Genomic DNA, 17,714 nt, shown 5'->3' with positions numbered 1-17,714 from the left:
GTAATTGATTTAAAAAAGCAATTTAAAAGCATGAATTTAAAAATAAAATAATAAAAATAAAAGCATGAATTAATAATCTATTCCTTGTGATATATAGGGCAATGTTTGTAGCAATATTTAAATGAACTAAAACATTTAAGTGAAATGTGATACCTGAGTCTTCATCATAACTTACTATTATCAAATTGTTACCATTTGTTGAGTGCTTGCTACATGCCAGACTTGGTTAGAAATTACCTATTACAGTTACAATGAATTGAGTATTTTGAGTATCTACTTTCTGATAGATGCTTAAAGCTGCTGCTAATCATACTACCCTGCAGATGTACAGATGGGGAAATTGAGGTTTAGAGAAGTTAAGTAAATCACCCACTGTCATCCGGCCACTGTGTGGCAGTAGCATGGTTCAAGTCTAGGTGTGTGTAACAACAAAGCCTGTGACATGATGGCTTCACCCAAGTCCTCTGTCTTGCAGTTACCACTGTGCTTCCTCTTAGGTTGTAAATCTGTTGTTACTACTCTCCTAGGACTGGTGGTTACCCCAGCTGTGTTTATGATACAGCTCTGGACTTGACCCTGAATTAAGGATTGGCCCTCTCTCTCTCTAGTTGAGGCAGCCAGGCTGAGAATTGTATGGGAAAAAACCCTAGATTTTTATGGGAAAAATCTCCACCTAGATTTAGCACCTTCCCTCCTCTGGCGTGTTGGAGAAACCCAGTCTCAGCTCCCTCCTTACTTCCCTCCCTGTGCACCTGCCCTCTCCTGTCGGTGCTAACCGAGGATGGAAGTAAAACTAGAAATCCTTAACACACGGCTTTGGGCTTCAGCCACAGGAGGCAGATTGTGTTGATGGATGTAATTAGAAAACTGCAAACCTGCTTCTCAAATCCCAGGTCCCAAAGGAGTTGATAAACCAGGTTGGCTCATCTCTCATTTTCCTTTGCTGTGTCACATGGGGAAGGATTTGGAATAGAAGTATCCCCAGGCCTTTCAGTAATGGAAGCTCGAGTCAACCATGGATGCACCAGAGCCAGACGAGTGATGGCAACTGCCTTTGGCCCCAGGGGGTCCAGCAGGAGCTGTGGACGGCTGGGGCTGGTGACAGTCTTCACTTGATAAGATTCTGGGATCCTACTGGCAACCATGTCACCGCAGCCCCTCCTGTCAGCAGTGCTTCCTGCTCCCTCTCCCCTTGGAAGACCTGTTCCAGCTGAATGGCTTAGGCTCTCACATGGAAAGGAGGACACACACAGAAGCGCCTTCCTTCTTCCCTCTCCTCCAATCAGTCGGGTGTTAGTTGAGTCACAGAGCTAATGTTTTCCCAGGGGAAACGGGCCATGGGACCTGGTGCCTCCCCTAAACTGCATAGAGAGGAGCAGGGCCACATTTAGAAGCCAGGCCTGGGCAGCTTCTCTCACAGTTCACTTGTGCTCATGCCCCCAGAATCTAAGGGTCTTCCTAGCAAAGTATCCTCTGGGCTTGTCCCTTAAGATCATCCCCACAGAACCAGCTCCGTGCAGAAAGCAGAGAGGCAGTGTGTATTTCAGGCCATTTTAGACAGAAGGAATGGGATCTACAGTCTGCAGGTAGAGAACCTGCTCACAGCCTGCTCCAGGGAAGCGTGTGATCTGCAGAATTGTGAGATGCATTTCCTTCCTGCACCTTTTCCCAAGTGGGCTTTCCTAGGCTTCTCACAGACCACTGTTGGAGAGGAGGGGAGGGCAGGGCAGACTCCTGCCACAGAGAGGCCACCCTTTTTACTCCCTCTCCTTTCTGGGTCTCCTCTCAGTCCTGTGACCCTACAGCACCAATAGCACACCCTACTTTCATGGGCTGCCCAAACCCACTTGCTAGTCCTCTCCCCGGCTTCCCTCCCTGCCCCCTGCAAGATTTCTGTTTCAAAATAACTCAAATTACCAAATGCTGGCAGAATTGAGGGAGTGGGAGGGAGAGGAAGAATGAAGTCATTGAAGGACAGGGAATATATTCCATTTACCTTATGAGCAAATGATACTCCCCAACATCCTGCCCCATTAATTTTGCTGTTAATATTTGCCATTCTGCTAAGGGATTAAATGAGTTCTAAGTCACCTTAAGTACTTAGTCTAATGCCTGACAGTAAGTGCTAAGTACATGGTAACTATTATTGGTTCTCTCTTTTTCTCCTTTTTCCCCTGGGATTTTCCCTTAGCTCTTCCAGCCCCAGCTCTTCTCTGGACAGATGTCATCCAATCAGAAGGCTCCAACTGGGAGCTGGCCAGAAGCAGAGGAGCTAGAATCATGCACAGGTGTGGGTCGGGACTAACCCAGCCCTCAGAGTCTTCCTAGCCTGTGCCCTGTCTCACAGGTGTGCCTCGAGGACCAGGTGTGCCTGCCTGATTTGCCTGCCTGGCGGGCAGCCCTGCGCAGGGAGCCCCAACAGAAGTCTTTTCGGTTGGATAAGCATTGCCTCCTCTCCTGGGGTCCTGTAGCAGTTTGTCCCTGCCTGGGCTTGGCTCCCCCTGCTGGAACCTTTCCTACCTGCCCACATGTCTTGTGGAAAGCTGGTGGCAGTCTTAGAGAAAGGTGCACTAGGACAGGAAATGCCCAGAGAGACCCTTCAGGCCGTGTAGAGAGGACCAGAGAAGGAAGGTGGTTTTCCTGAGATCACACAGCTGGTTTGGGTGACAGCACCATAATAAGCATGAGAGTCACTGACTCTTCTGTGCTATCTCACCCTCCAGTGCCATCCGGATTTCTCCTGTGCCCCCTACTTTGAGCAAGGTTGTCTTTATTCTCTGAGCCTCTGACAGAAACTTTAAAATCATAAAAGCAATAACACCATTAACAATAGCATCCATCATAGATTCAGCTCCTATTCTGTGTGAGAGACTAGGCTGAGGCCGCTTTTTATGCACGTTGCTGACCCTCGTAACAATCTTGCAGGTAGGAGGGCATTAGCAGTAGCCCCATTTTACAGATGAATCAACTAAGATTTTGAAAGATTGTCAATTGCCTCAAGTCACCCTCCTAGGGATTGGAAGCCATGAGCTTGATTCTTGTTCCCTGAGTCGATTTCCTGGGCTTCGGTGGGCTAAGGGTTGTGAGGCTGCCCCTACCTGAGTACTCACACCTCATCTCATAGGGTTTAAAACACAAGGCACAGTTTTGCTTGGCAGAATGGAGTAGGGGGCATGGTATTTGAGAAGGAGACAGTGGTGGTAGGAGTTTAATAAGTATACTTGATACCCCAAACTTAATCCTGAGGGGGTGAAACCTAAGAATGAAGTGAGTGAACTTTAGAATTATAGCTGCAGTGTGCGTTTTGCTAATTTAGTTATAAGCAGGGCTCTGGTTCTGGCTTTAATTTCTTTTGCATATGACTTGTATCGCAGAAAACTTCTCTCAGCCTGTTCCCATCAAATCCCAAATAAAGCAAGAATTCCAGCAGGAAGAGAACAACTCCAGGAGACCAGACCTTGCTCCTTCATGCTGTGTGTGAGGTTAGGTGTGTGGATTTGATTAGATCTGTGTGCATGTGTCTGTGCGTTGTTGTTGTTGTTGTCATCCCCTTTTAAGAAAATTTAAAAATAACTTTCTGCCAAAGATGTGGGCACCAGGGTTGTGTTGCTGAGCAGACATGCTCCTCCCACCCGTGGTCTGCTGCTCTGCTGATGTGGCCCAGCTGATGTGGGCAGCTTGTCTGCCTGCAGAAGCCCAGCCACTCCTTTAATGTGCCTTCCAAGAGGAAAGGCCCAGGAAGCCATGGGGAGGGAGAGGCTGCCTGGTGGCTCAGGGAAGAACTCAACTGTTGGGACAAGAGTGGGCTGGCTTTGTGTGCTTTCATGTGGGAACCCAGGGACCTGGATCCAAGTCACTCAAGGATGCCAGCAGGAAACCCTGAGATTGTACCCAGGGCAGACTATGATTGTGCCCATTTCACAGCTGGGAAGACTGAGAAACAAAGAGTAGAAAGGATACAAATCAAAACCATTATGAGGTACCATCTCACATCAGTCAGAATGGCTTTTGTTTAAAAGTCCAAAATAACAGATGTTGGCAAAGCTGTGGAGAAAAAAAAAAAGACACTTATACACTGTTGGTGAGAATGTAAATTAATCCAGCCACTGGGGCAGTTTGGAGATTCCTCAAAGAACTAGGAGTTGAGCTACCATTCGACCCAGCAATCTCATTACTGGGTATATATTCAAAGAAAAATAAATCATTCTATCATAAGGACACATGCATTTGTATGTTCTCCACAGTGCTATTCCCAATAGCAAAGACATGGAATCAAACTAGGTGCCTATCAATGGTGGAGTAGATAAAGCAGATGTGGCACATATACGCCATAGAATATAATGCAGCCATAAAAAAGAATGAAATCATATCCTTTGCAGCAACATGGGCATAGCTGGAGGCCATTATCCTAAGCAAACTAACACAGAAACAGAAAAACAAATACCACATGTTTCACTTATAAGTGGAAGCTAAACATGAGGTATACATGAACATAAAAACAGAACAATAGACACTCTAGGGATTGCTAGCAGAGGGAAAAGGGAGGAGAGCAAGGGCTGAAAAACTATCTATTGGGTACTATGCTCCCTACCTGGGTGATGGGTTTAATCATACCCCAAGCCTCAGTATCATGTAATTTGCCTTTGTAATAAAGCTGCACATGTATTCCCTTACTCTAGAATAAAAGTTTTTTTTTAAAAGGGAAAATAAAGTAAAAGTTAAAAAATAAAGAAGACCACTTTTCCCTTTCTCCTGGTGTATTTTAAGAAGGACAGAAATGAGAGTAGATGGTAACAGAGAGAGTAGGGAGATAGGCTAATGTGGTGGTTCTGAAAATGTGCCCTGGGGGTCCCTGAGACTCTTCCAGGGGCCCTTGAGGTCCAAGTTATTTTTCTAAGAAAACAACATTTGCTTTATTTCACTCTCATTCTCTTTCAAGCATACAGTGGAGTTTTCTAGTAGCTGTGATGTCACAATAGATTGGATGCAAAAGCAGGTATGAAAATCTAGCTGTTTTCTACTAGCCAGACATTACAGAAATTTGCAAAAAGGAGCAACTCTTCTCATTAAATTCTTTTTTGTCTTAGAAAATATATTTTTCTCCTAAAATGTTATTTATGTTAGCCTATAATGGGCTTATTGATGTTTTAAAATGAATTAATATTTCCCAGTTTTAATTTCCAACACTGTAAATATTGACAGCAATAACTCACAAACAAAAGCTCTCTGGGGGTCCTCAATAATTTTTAGAAGCATAAAGGGGCCCACCCTGAGACAAAAATGTTTGAGAACTACTGGGAAAGCAAGTAGGGGGTCTCCTAGGTGTTAAAAGAATACCAGCTCTTCAAGAATCAGATATGATTCAAGGGAAAAACTTAAATTCATGTCATTGCCTATTCGGATGTCTACAGTCTGCCCCAAGGTGTGAGTTCACATAGGATGTTCCTTTGGAACTATGAAAATACCTTCTCTCGTTGGAGGAAAAGGTCTGGACAGGGCATCACCTTGCTGCCTCATTTTAGAGGAGTGCTCCAAGGATCATTCCTGAAGCTCTCCAGGGCTCTGGACCAGCAAGGCAAAGTCGTGCTCAACATGAACACAGTCTGTGGAGTCTGGCCCTCATCAGTGCAATTCCTTATGAGAAACACAGCACAGGAGTTCTCCATCCATCTGCTTGCTGGGCTTGCATCCTGCTCTAGGGATCATAAACAGGGCTTCTTCAGCTTAGGGAAGAAAGAGCTGGGTCTCAGGAGGAAATATCTTATGAGCTCTGGGTGGTAATCCCAGGCCAGATGTGCCAAGGAGTTGGAGTGGCGTTCCAGGCCAGATGTGGAATTGGGAGAATGCCCAGCCCCTCCGAGGGCTCAGCTCTCTGCTTGACAGGGTCCTCCCTTTGTTCCACACTCAGATTAGAATCTGCAGCTCTGAACAAGTAAAAATAAAAACCTGTGAGCTTCCACCCCTGGCTCCCCCAGGACTCCATTGAGAGCCTCTGCAGTGGCAGCCAGAGGTTTCAAAGGTCACCCCAGCTGGGCGGATTAGAACAACAGATCTCCCGGACCGGGTGAAGTTGGCTGCTCAGCGGAAGGCAAGTTGCAACATCTGCGAGCAGAGTCAGAACAAAAGCCCCTTAACTTTTTCGGTCTGGCCGTGGGCTCTGTGGCGCCCGGCACTCCTTCGCTCTCCATTCTTGGCTGGACCTTGGACAGGAACCTCTGCAGTACGGTGGTGGTGAAGTGTGGCTGCCTTGCATCCTGACTCATGTGAAAGCTGCTGGGGAAGAAGCCGTGGTAAGGTGTGTCCCGTTCACTGGTGTGTGGCCCTGCCCAGCTTTGCTCCGGTAGGTCACAGCAAGTCAGCCTGGCACAGCCGAGGAGCAGCGCACTCTGGAATTAGGAGTGATTAGAGAACTTGTCAGGATTTGAGTGCATTGCAGAGAGGATTAAGGTGGGAGAGCGGAGCTGTCAGTGCCTGGGGCACTTGCACGTGGGTGGTTTTGCTGCCTGCGATGTGTGCTGTTGTTGGAGGTAGGGTTCACGGTAGACTGCGGAGCCTGCTTGGGAGCCCCTCCCTCTAGGGAAGGTATAGTATTTCCAAGATGCCCGGCAAACTGACCAGGTGCTTCAAGACAATGATCATTTAAAATGTGTACACTTTGGGTAGGGAAGGGGACAACTGGTTTCTCTAAACTTGTTCTGTGGTATTACTTGAGCCCTGATTTTTTAAACTTTTTTTCTGAGTCATTTGCCTTATAGTTGCAATCTCTTTTCGCTGTAGTTGAAAGTGTTCCTTTCTGGGTTCAAGAGACAATTTAAAGTGCTTTTGATCAAATTAAAGTCCAGTTAACTCAATGCTGCTTCAAATATTTAATAAATTATGTTGCTTGTGAAAGCCTCATTTAGAGGTGGGCGTTGGCCCAAGCATCATGAGATGAGAGGTAAGGGGGGTAAGGGGGAGTTTCTAGCTCTTGAAGAACTGCTCTTTTTGACCCTCTCCCCTGTTTTTTCTTCTTACTTCTCTGTGTTTCCCCTTTGATCTGTGTTTAGCTTGTATTGAATAAGACCCCCTAGCTGGGTGTGTTTGATTTTAGCCACTGAGCATTGCTCTGCATTAGAGAAATTATTGCAGAAATCGCCCAACCTCTCTGGTTTTCTTGATTGGAATATAGTCAACAGGCTTGACAAGGGATTAGAGAGGAACAAGGTTGGTCTAATTTACTTTGTTATTAATTTTTTTTCTGATAGAGCATTCCACATATGTCAGTAACCATTAATTGTGTGGCAGGGATCTGTTTATGCTGATGATGGCAGTGGGTGGGGCGATGGGCTGAGGGTGAGCAGAGCTGTTTGCTGTGGCTGGGCTCTGGTCCTGCCCGCATGATAGTTGAGTAACTCTCTCCCACAAAACTGCCTTGCAAGGGACTAGATGTTCCCTTGCTGTATTGATTTGCCTGTTCCTTTTCTAACCTGAAGCCAGACTTCTCCTAGGGATGGATGACTCCTGTCTAATGTGCTATTGAGATCAAGCAGGTGCCTTTTGATGAGAACATCTGGGGCCTTCAGGAGATTTCCATGGGCCTCTGATTTTGGATCAAGAGGACTTGCACAGAGGGTCCTGAGCCACTCCTACCTTCCAGGAGGATCTCACCACTCCTAGCTTCCAGCTCCCCTGAAAGCAAAGGTAGAGAAGAGTCTTGTGTCTTCAAAGCCAGGCCTGACAGCAGAAAGGGGAGGCACATGCTCTGCCCCTCTTCCTCTGTACAACTCCCAACCCTCTGCCTATTGCATCTCTCATTACTGGGGATGGCAAGAAATACCTCATTTGAGATGTGGGGGCCTCCCAGAAGCCAGCAGATTTTGACTTTGTAATCAGACCTTGGTTTGGTTTTCACTTTTTAGCTCTGCGACCTTAGACAAGAGTAGTTGGCTTTCTGAGCCTCTATGTCTTCATTTGTGAAGGGGTGATCACTAGAACTGCTCTTTCTGATTGAGATGAGTGCCCAGCATGATGTCAGCACGTACACCTTGCTCATTAAATGGTGCTGCTAGTACAGACACAAAGGTGCTGCAGGAAGCTGCCCATGGGCCTCAGGCCCTCCTCCCCATCTTCCCAGGGAATTCTGCCATCTGCTTCCTGCTGCTGTTTTCCAGTCATCTCACTCAGAGACCCTTGCCTGAAGATAACTGGGGCTTCTTGCTGTCCTTGGTGAAAGGGTCTATATCTATATTCAGGGTGGAGAGACGGGCATCCCTTTGGGAACTGGATGATAATGATGTTGACAGCCACTGCTATTGAATGCCTTTTGTGCTATATTATGGGTGTTACATACACTCTCATTCAAACCTTCTCTTCAACTTTATGAGGCTGATATGATCATTCCATTTGACAGAGAAAGAGACTGAAGCCAAGACAGTTGGAGCACCTTGCCCAGCCCACAGCTGGAAAGTGGCCGTGTGCCCGGGTTTGTGGCAGGGTCACAAAAGTCTGATCCTCATGATACCTGTCCCCATCTCCACCCCAAGTCTCCACCCAGTCCTGGCTGCACAGTGTATCTGTCACTTCACCTCTGTGTCAGAGGAGGAGGGCACAGGGAGCAGTGTTCCTACTGGGGTGTGGTCCTGGGTAGCTATGTGGGATATCAGATGCCCATTCCTTCCCCAGCCCCGTGTTTCTATGGTCGCCACACAAACACACAACACACATGCCCCACTCATGTAATTGTTTGCTGCTGTATACCAAGTCTCTAGCTTGGCCCATGGTAGATATTTAGTAAATATATTTTAATTGAGTGAATGAATATATCTTGATGCTTGCCATTAAAATTGTAGTATGACTGCTTTTAAATGGTTCTACAAACATACACTATATGCTGTAAATACTATAGATGCTATAAATATGGCAAAATGTTAATTGTTAAACCTAGGTGATAGGTATTTGGGGTGCTCATTTTATCATTCAATTCTACTGTTCTGTATGTTTGAAATTTTCCATAATAATTTTTTAAATTTAAAATTTCTATATCATCAAATTCATATCATTATTTTCCCTGTAAATATGTACCCATAAAACCACCTGGTATTCCACTGTATTTGACCAGTTCTCACTGTTGGATTTTTAAAAATATGGTCCAGCTTCTGTCATAAATAATGCAAATAGTGTTCTTATAAATAAATTTTGGGTTGTATCTTTGATTCTTTCCCAATAATATATTTCTAAATGTAGGATTATTGGGAAAAGACATGGACGTATTTTTTAGAATCTTTTTACCAAATTGCTTTCCAGAAAGACTACACCAGTTTTTATTTCCCACAGAGGGTATGAGCATGCCCATCTCATCATGGTCTCACCAGCAGTGTATGTTATGTTTCTTTCTAATGTCATTTAAATGAAATGTTTTGATTCATTTTTAAAAAGTAACAGCTTATTCTTAATTTGCACTCTTGGATCATTGTTGGAGCCAAGCAGTGTTCAGTGGTACATCTTCTGTGCACTGTTCCGGTCTTATCATCCACCCATTGATCTGTTGGGCTGCTTTCTTCTGATATGTAAAGACCTTTGTTTGGTGCAAACATTTTATTCCAGGTTATCACCCATCTTTTAATGTTGTTAATAGTAGTACAGAATATTTTAATTTTATACATTTGTGGTAGCGGCTCTCAACTTTTCCCCTTGTTATCACAACTTTTACTTTTCCTTTCCCATCAGCCAATTTGACTGCTTACAGGAGGCAAGAGGGCCTAGTGGTTAAGAATAGCAGCTCTGGTGCCAGGTGCTTGGGTTCCAATGCCTGTTCTGCCCCCTACTAAATGCATGAACTTGGACAAATTTCTCAATCTCACTGTGCCTCAGGTGTCTAATCCATCAAATGGGGATACCAGGATTATCTTTCTTATAGTGTTGTTGTAAGGAGCAAATGAGCTGTTTATTATTTATAAAGGGCTTGGAAGAGTTCCCCACATCTAGTAAGTGCTACACAAGTGTTTGCTTTTATTGTTACCTACTGCAGGGAACCTGTGAGTCTTACCATTTGGAAAGGAATTTTGTTTGCAAAGCTAGTAGCTTATCAGTGAAAAAGAAAGCTGGGTTTATCAAGCAGGGGATGTGCCCTATTACAAACGAGCCTAGTCCCTTTGCTGCTTTCACTTGAACTTCACAAGAGATATCCCCATTTTATTTTTGTTAGACATTATTCAATTTAAACAAACTAATTACATGCCCCAGAGAGCATTGTTCATTTGTGTCAGCTTACCTGACTCACAGCATAGGACTTAAGTGTGTGGCCAAAGAAAATGAACAGAAAAGCAAATCTAGGAATATGGCTTCTCTTCAGTTCAGCAGATGTGTGTCCACGTCTGGGCCAGTCACCAGGGATTTTGTGGTAGGAAATGATCGTCAGCCTGGAGCTGTCCCCACCTGCACTTGGAACCTGGGACAGGGACACTTAGGATGTATTCCAGGTGGTGGCAGTGGTTGTCCAATGGCCTTGACTGGAGTCCGACCACCTAGCTCTTCTCAACTGCAACGTTTTCCCAGCCTGGTTCTTCAGATTTTTCTATGGATTTTGGAAACTCCCCCTGAAACTCCACCATCTTTCCAACAAATCGTTCCTCTGTTTACAAGAGCCAGAGTTAGCTTCTGTTGCTTGCAATCAAGAGCTCAGATATGTACTTATAATAATTCCACTTTTGGAATCATTCGTAAGGAAATCTTTAGGAATTCAGGCATAGATTTCAGCACACATAGGCTCATCACTGGGCATCATAAAAGATTTAGAAACTATCCAAATGGCCAGCAGTAGGGAGATAGTTATGTAAGTCATACATCAATATGATGGATATTTGAAAATCAAATTTCTTAAAAGCAACTTTTCCCCCTTATTTTAAGAAAAGTTGTAGGGAAAAAATAGAAAACATTATGTACATAGTATGCTTTCAACCATGTAAGATATGTGTTTTTCTATACTGATAAAAGCAAAATTGGAGGGATATGTACCACCATTCTGTATAATAGAATTATGGATATTTTCACTTAAAAAACTTTTATTTCAGGTTCACATTTTCACATTTTAAAAGAACCCTGGAGCCTGATAAACCTGGGTTTAACTTCCACTTCTGCCACTCAATAGCTGTGTAATGGGCAAGTTATTCCACCTGTCTGACCTCAGCTTCTTTATTTGCAAAATGATGACTATATGTACTTCATGGGGTTGTTCTGAGGATTAAAACAAATGAAATAATGTATAAAGTGCTTGATACAGTGCCTGGAACAGAATGTATTCTCAATAAATGATAACATTATTTTTACAAATGGGTAATTTTCAAGTTTTATGATGAAATGTATTTAAAATTAAGAATAATAAAATATCACAAAAGAGTTGACGATCACTCTAATGGATAGTCATCTGTTACTTCTTACCTCAGCCCCTTGTTCTGCTACCCTTGCCAGCCCCAGTCACATCTTATCTAGTCCCCAGTAGGCCCTGGACCAGGAGTCAGGGCTTCAGGTGTTCTTGCCAGTGATGCTATCATTTTGCTCTGTCTCGTGGGGCAAGTGACTTACCCTCTCTGGGCTTCAGTTATAAACAGAGGCATTAGCCTGGATAATCTGAAAACACCCCCCTTCTCTGATGACCTGTGATCTTGGAGCCTTGTTCACAATCTGCTGCTCAGAGGTGGGATGTCCCCCCTTACCTGCCTCTTTCCCTTCATTCAGCCAAGACTCTCCCCTTACCTCACCCAGGGTCCTTGCCATATTAACCCCAAACTACCTTCCTCTCTTGGAGTATGGATCCCATCTTTCTATAGCCTGCGAGCTCTTGCAGTTCAGGCTAAAGCAGTTTCTACTTTCTACAAGAAGTGCTTAATGTAGATGTTGGTCCTGAAGAGTTAGTGACTATTAAATACAGATTATAGCCACCTATTATAAGAACTATTTCTCCATTCTTGTCCCCAGCTTCCCCTTTCCTAGAAGAAGGGGTCAGTGGAAAGATGGGAAATTCCCCACAGGGTTTTGAGGAGGCAGGGCATTGCCCTGGGAACCGGAGCGTTTGTCTGGGATGGGCTCTGCCTTGTCCTGGCACTTTGTGTGTAAAAGACAGAGCCTCTCATCTTCAGAGAGGAGCTGTGGGTGGACACTGACCTAACTGGGGATCTGCTCCGTGTAAAAGCCACACCTCCAGGCTGGACACACCTGATGCCTGAAGGGAAGACAGGGCTGTGCTTTGTCTGATCTGACCTGGTCCTCTTCCTTCCTTTTTGCAGACCATGGGGGATGTGAAGCTGGTTGCCTCGTCACACATTTCCAAAACCTCCCTCAGTGTGGATCCCTCAAGAGTTAACTCCATGCCCCTGACAGAGGCCCCTGCTTTCATTTTGCCCCCTCGGAACCTCTGCATCAAAGAAGGAGCCACCGCCAAGTTTGAAGGGCGGGTAAGAAGTGTGGCTGGATGGGGAGGCTGTGGGGAAGGATGGGCAGGGGCCACTGCTCCTTGTCAAGCCTTTTTCTGGGCCGGCTGGATCTAATAGAAGGCTCAATTTTCTTTTGGACCTTCATGTAAAATGAACCTGTGCCACTTTTCTCTTTCTTTTGTTTGTGATGGGCTTTGGTCTGTGCTGGAGAACTTGGGAGTGGGGAGGATGCTGCAAGTTGACCATCCTGTGATGTTTTGCTGTTAACATAGGTTGTGTTCTGGGTACATGCTACATAATTACAGACAAAGAAGACACAGTCCAGTGGCAGGAATAATATAGCTTGGGTTTATATATGTCCTCAAATCTGGACAATTGAGAATTGACTGTAATTTTTCTCTTGCTTTTTCCCTGGAAGGAGTGTTTAGTTAGCCAACCTTCTTGTACATCCACTTGGTATACCCGGAGCAGTGATAGGACCTCTCATTTCACTTCTGTCACCTGTCGTAAATGAATACTGGTCACTTGCCGTTACTGGGACTCCATTTCTTCTTCTACAAATAGGCATGATCATTCCTTGTCTACCTTGTACTCAAAGGAGAAGAGAACACTGAAGAATAGTTGCACTATGACTCAGCAGTCTAAGAGGGAGCTCCTGAAAGCTTGTAGGAGGGGATCAGGCAGATGATTCTTTTTGTATGATGCCGGACCTTACCTTTGTGTAAGTGGCGGCTCTGGCTACGTGGTTGTCTGGAGAGTTTGCAGGGGTTGCTGCCTTGAAAATGGCCTGGGGCTGTACTGAATTGCATGCTGTGCATGGACCTGTGTAGTCAAGACTGTTTGCTAATGATTCTGACCTACTAGTCCTTTCATATCTTTTACCAGAAGATTGCTCGGGATGTTAGTGATGTTCCTGAGGAGTCTGTTTCTCTCTGGGCGCTACCAGGATGAGGGCTGTCTTCTGTTGCTCTGACTCTGGTTCCCTCTGTCCTCTTATCCTCATAGCTAACAGGAAAGAAGCAACAGGAAGAATCGCTGGGGGCTCATAAATGACTTAGATGACTATAAAAAGGAATGAAGTACTGACTCATGCTATAACATGGATGAACCTTGACACATTATGCTAAGTGAAAGAAGCCAGACACAAAAAGCCACTGATTATAGGATTCCATTTATATGAAATGTCCAGAATAGGAATATCTATAGAGACAGAAAGTAGAAAGGTGGTCACCAGGGGCTGGGGGGAAGAGAGATAGGGAGTGACTGCTGATAGGTACAGGATTTATTTGGGGCCGATGAAAATGTTCTGAAATTAGTAGTGGTGGTTGTACAACTTTTTAGTGTACAGTACTTACAAAATACTGAATTATATGCTTAGAAAATTAAAAAGTAAAAACATTTGAGAAATGGCTGGGACAGCAAAATGGATCTTAACTGCACACCCACTCTCCTGCCATACTGCTTCTGAGATATAAACTCCTTCCTCAATTCAAACAAACGTGGAGAGGAAGAGACGGCAGCCTCCATGTCATGTAATGATGCCTTTGCTTCCTTTGCTGACCTTGATGTCATGAAAGAACCATGCCTTGAGTGACTTGATTTGGAACTTCCATCTCCTGAGCACTGGCCAGGAGCCAACACACTGGAGTTCTTTGCTGCTCAGTGTCCTCTGGTTGGCAAGTCATACCTTCTATGTGGCTAAGGTTTCTTTCTCTGAGAAAAGACAATTGGCTGTTTCTGTATTTCTGGCCCACAGGGGTAGAAGAAGAAAAGTTGATAGATAGTAAAAGTACTTCATAAAGTTAGAAAGTATACTTTGGTAAGACAGTATTTTTCTTAAGGAGTTGAAATTTACATAACATAAATTTAACCATTTTAACATGAACAATTTAGAGTCATTTAATTCAGTGTTGACTGCAGTATTCTTAAAATGTAGCTTTCTCTATGTGAAAATTTTATTTTTCTTATATGGATGTAATCATTGACCTTGTATATTACATGTGGACTATATGTCAAAATGCATGTGTTCCTTATGAGTTAGACTGCAGTGCTACTTGACCACTTACCACCTGACTTGAATTAACCCAGAACAATGCCTTGGCAGCACACTGGTGTATACAGAAGAAAGACTATTCCAGAGAGACGTCAAAAGCATCCAGCTGTCTTGCAGAGACAAATGCAGAGGGAGAAACTGTAGAAGAAAATGCCCTGGAAGCTAGCATGCTGCAAGTGTGTATTGTTAGTGCAGGAAACAACACAAAGAGACTTTTGCATCAGGGAAGGGCCACATCACATGATCCCAGAAGAAGAGAGCTGGTTGTTTTGATACCAAAGACGAAGTTAAACAGGGGGTGTTTCTGACCTGGTGACCTCAAAGAAGTGAAAAGTTAAGTGGTGTTAGCCTGAGGTGGCATGGGTTTTGAGCAGGAGTTGCTGGTTATAATAAGCTCCAAACACTCAAAATTTGCAGTTCCCTATTGGGCATAGTCAATGGTGATCTGCCTTCAATGCATGTCAGCCTTCGCTGTTGGGGCCACTTGACCTTGTCTGCAGCCGACCCCTCCCTCCAGGTCCTGGGACACACCCCTCCCTCCAGGTCCTGTTCTAGGTGCTCAGTCGTCACAGAACCAGTCCTGGTATCACTCTCAGGATGGCCTCAGGAGCACATTTCTCTGGTAACTGAGCTCTTGCAGAACCTCTTATGAGTGACTAACTTAAAAAGTATGCCTTCAAGCAACTTCTTGGGCCCAGGCTGGTCCCTGTCACAGCTGACAGGAATCTTCTTCCTGGCATCTATCCACAGCACCTCTGCCTGCTTTCCTCCCTGAAGTTGCCCACACAGTGGAGACAGTGGAGGGTCCTAGGACTTCCCAGGTTCTTCTGAAAGAGGTTCAGGGGACCCTCCCATCACTGAGAAACACAGTAGACACCATAGATGTGACAAAGTTCTAAAGATTTGTTTCCTACTGCCTTTGGAGCTGCCAATCAGAAGTTCTTCACATGTGCTTTTGGTTTTTATTCTAATAAGACATTAAGAACTATTGCCCACTCTGCCCCATTTCCTTTTTATGCCTATTTTTAGACAAAGGACTTAATGAACCACTTCCTTCAATAAAGCTCCTCTTTCTATCTAGAGACTTGGGTGACATTAAGATGGGATAATAGGCACCCCCTGGTGGCTCAAGCCTCTTTCCGAGGAGCTCCAAACTATGAGATGCTCATCTCTGTGGGCTCAGTCCCTCACAGCCTTTAGGGCTTCTCCACCTTGTGGGAGATACATGGGGTAGCCAACACGTAACCCATGACCAGGCCCCTTTGCCTTTGCCCTGTTCCACGATGGGGTCCACTGTAGAGGCTTCCTTTGCAGCTAAGGGTAGCCCAGTGACACATTTGGGCTGAAGTGAGATAGGGAGCTTCTGGAAAAGCCCTTGCTTTTCTGATTAAAGGAAGATAAAAAGACATCACTGGTGCTCTCATATTCCACCCTTCCCTTGCTTCCTGCCTTGAATACAGGTGTAATGCCTGGTGCTTGGGCAGCCAGATTAAAACCATGAGGCAACAAGCCTGCACACTAAGGATTGGTTGGGGGCAGGGGGACAGCAGTGGAGGGAGTGAAAAGAACCAGCAGCTAAGAGACACAAATCCTAAAGCTCAAAGGCTGTCCCAGATACAATCTTTGCAGTGATTCACACAGGAAATGTTACAGAAAGTGTTCCTAACTGATAAATAGCTCACGAGATGCATGTGGAGATAGTGTCTCCTTAAATGAAGGGAATGAATAGGAGAGAAGACATTGCACAGGGATAGGGGTTCCTTATTCTGAGTTGATCGTGATCTTGCAGTGAAATCATTCTCGAAGAATTCATTCACTCCCTGGCTGTGGCCATTAGGCTTGAACCAGCAGGGTCTAGGGTTTATGAGAGGAAGTCAACAACTACTATTTGATTAGTGTCTACTGATTTGACCTAAGCCCCTTCTGTCCTCTCCCCTCTCCTTCCCATCCCTTCCCTTCCGTTCCTTCTTTTTTTTTTTTTTTTTTTTTTTTTTTTTTTAGCTTTGCCAGCCCAAAGCTTGAGGAGACTTTGGGCTGGCAGGAATTAATACGACGTTATCTAATTTCCACCTTTAGACCCAGACAACCAGATCCCTCTTCCCGTGCCCACAACCTAGAAGCCCCTGTTCCTTTATCCAGCTGTTCTCGCTCCACAGAGCAGCAGAGCAGGAGACCTATCTGCCCAAGGGATACGCCCACTGTAGCCAAACCGCCGCCATGTGCTGGGCACCCAGGACCCAGGAATTTTTTACCAACTGGCCCTGAGCACACTTCTAACACCTGTGTAGGCCTCCTCCCATGAGAAGATGTTGCTAGGCCTGGGGGGCGGGGTCAAAGGGCAGCTGTTTGCTTGGGAGGACAGTGAGGTAGATGAAAATTCAGACGTGGGCTCTGTGTTCTGCTCATGCTCATGTTCTACTACATGCCTAGTAGAACAGGATATAAGTAGGGTGGGGCGGGAAGTGCACAGGACTGCGCCACTGTCTGGTGTTCATTGCTGGGCCTCAGGGGTGGCTGGGGGCTTCCATGTACAGACAGCCAGGGCTCCACGAATGCCAGGGGCTGGCGGAAACACTCCTAGCTGCTGTGTTGCCCATGCTGGCAGCTGAAGTGTTGATGGGCTGCTTTCCCCACCACAGAGTCAAGTATGAAAAGAGAGCAATGGTAGGAAAAATGCTGAAATTACTGGAGATTTCTTCCCTTCTACCCTGGAATTTATTCTTATCAAAAAAAAAAGCAAACATGGTGACAAGCCCTGGCTGTGCTGTGACTCAGATGAGCTAATACTTTAGTGTCTCTTGAGAAGTACAGCCCAAATGAGGTTTCGGCTCACACTGCTGGCCTTAGCATTTGCTGAAGTGGGCTTTGTGATAAAGAGCCAGCCCTGGCCCTGTCAAGGCGTGTTTCTCTCTAAGCTGTAAGAAGGGAACATGAGAATACTGAACCATGGAAGCATGAATAATTCCTCAATTTCCACTTTAAACAGTAGTGTATCCATCTCCCAATAACTTTCAACTCAGTTCACTTCCAGCTCAGAAGCAGTCAGCCACCATGTTTAGCACTTTGAGAAATTTGAAAGAAATGTCTGGTTTGCTTTCTGTCCTCAGGAGTCTTAATGATGTGGTTCTGGAGAAGAATGTACATATAGAATACCAAGATATGACAGTGTATAATTAGGTGCTTGAATTTCTTCAAGAAATAGTTTCTATTATAGGAATTGAGAGATTAAGATGAGGCTGGGAGTGGCTTGAAGA

At 45.0% G+C, this 17,714-nt stretch overlaps 1 protein-coding gene across 7 annotated transcripts in view; it reads left to right on the top strand.

Annotated features, from left to right (window-relative positions):
- Positions 1-17,714, top strand: part of MYLK (myosin light chain kinase) — a 285,888-nt gene that overhangs the window by 84,870 nt on the left and 183,304 nt on the right. For 4 of the 7 annotated variants that reach the window (XM_030802241.1, XM_030802242.1, XM_030802238.1 and 1 more), the window contains exon 1: positions 12,264-12,428. In XM_030802241.1, coding sequence (XP_030658101.1) covers positions 12,264-12,428 — 165 coding nt within the window. Of the gene's footprint in view, positions 1-12,260; positions 12,429-17,714 lie in introns of those variants that run through there. The other 3 variants (XM_030802237.1, XM_030802243.1, XM_030802239.1) reach the window with 1 other exon arrangement.

This window comes from Nomascus leucogenys, chromosome 21, assembly GCF_006542625.1.
Source record: "Nomascus leucogenys isolate Asia chromosome 21, Asia_NLE_v1, whole genome shotgun sequence".
In the NCBI taxonomy this organism is placed as follows: Eukaryota; Metazoa; Chordata; class Mammalia; order Primates; family Hylobatidae; genus Nomascus; species Nomascus leucogenys.
Note: the sequence above shows the minus strand (reverse complement) of the source record. Positions and strands in the feature narration are given on the sequence as shown.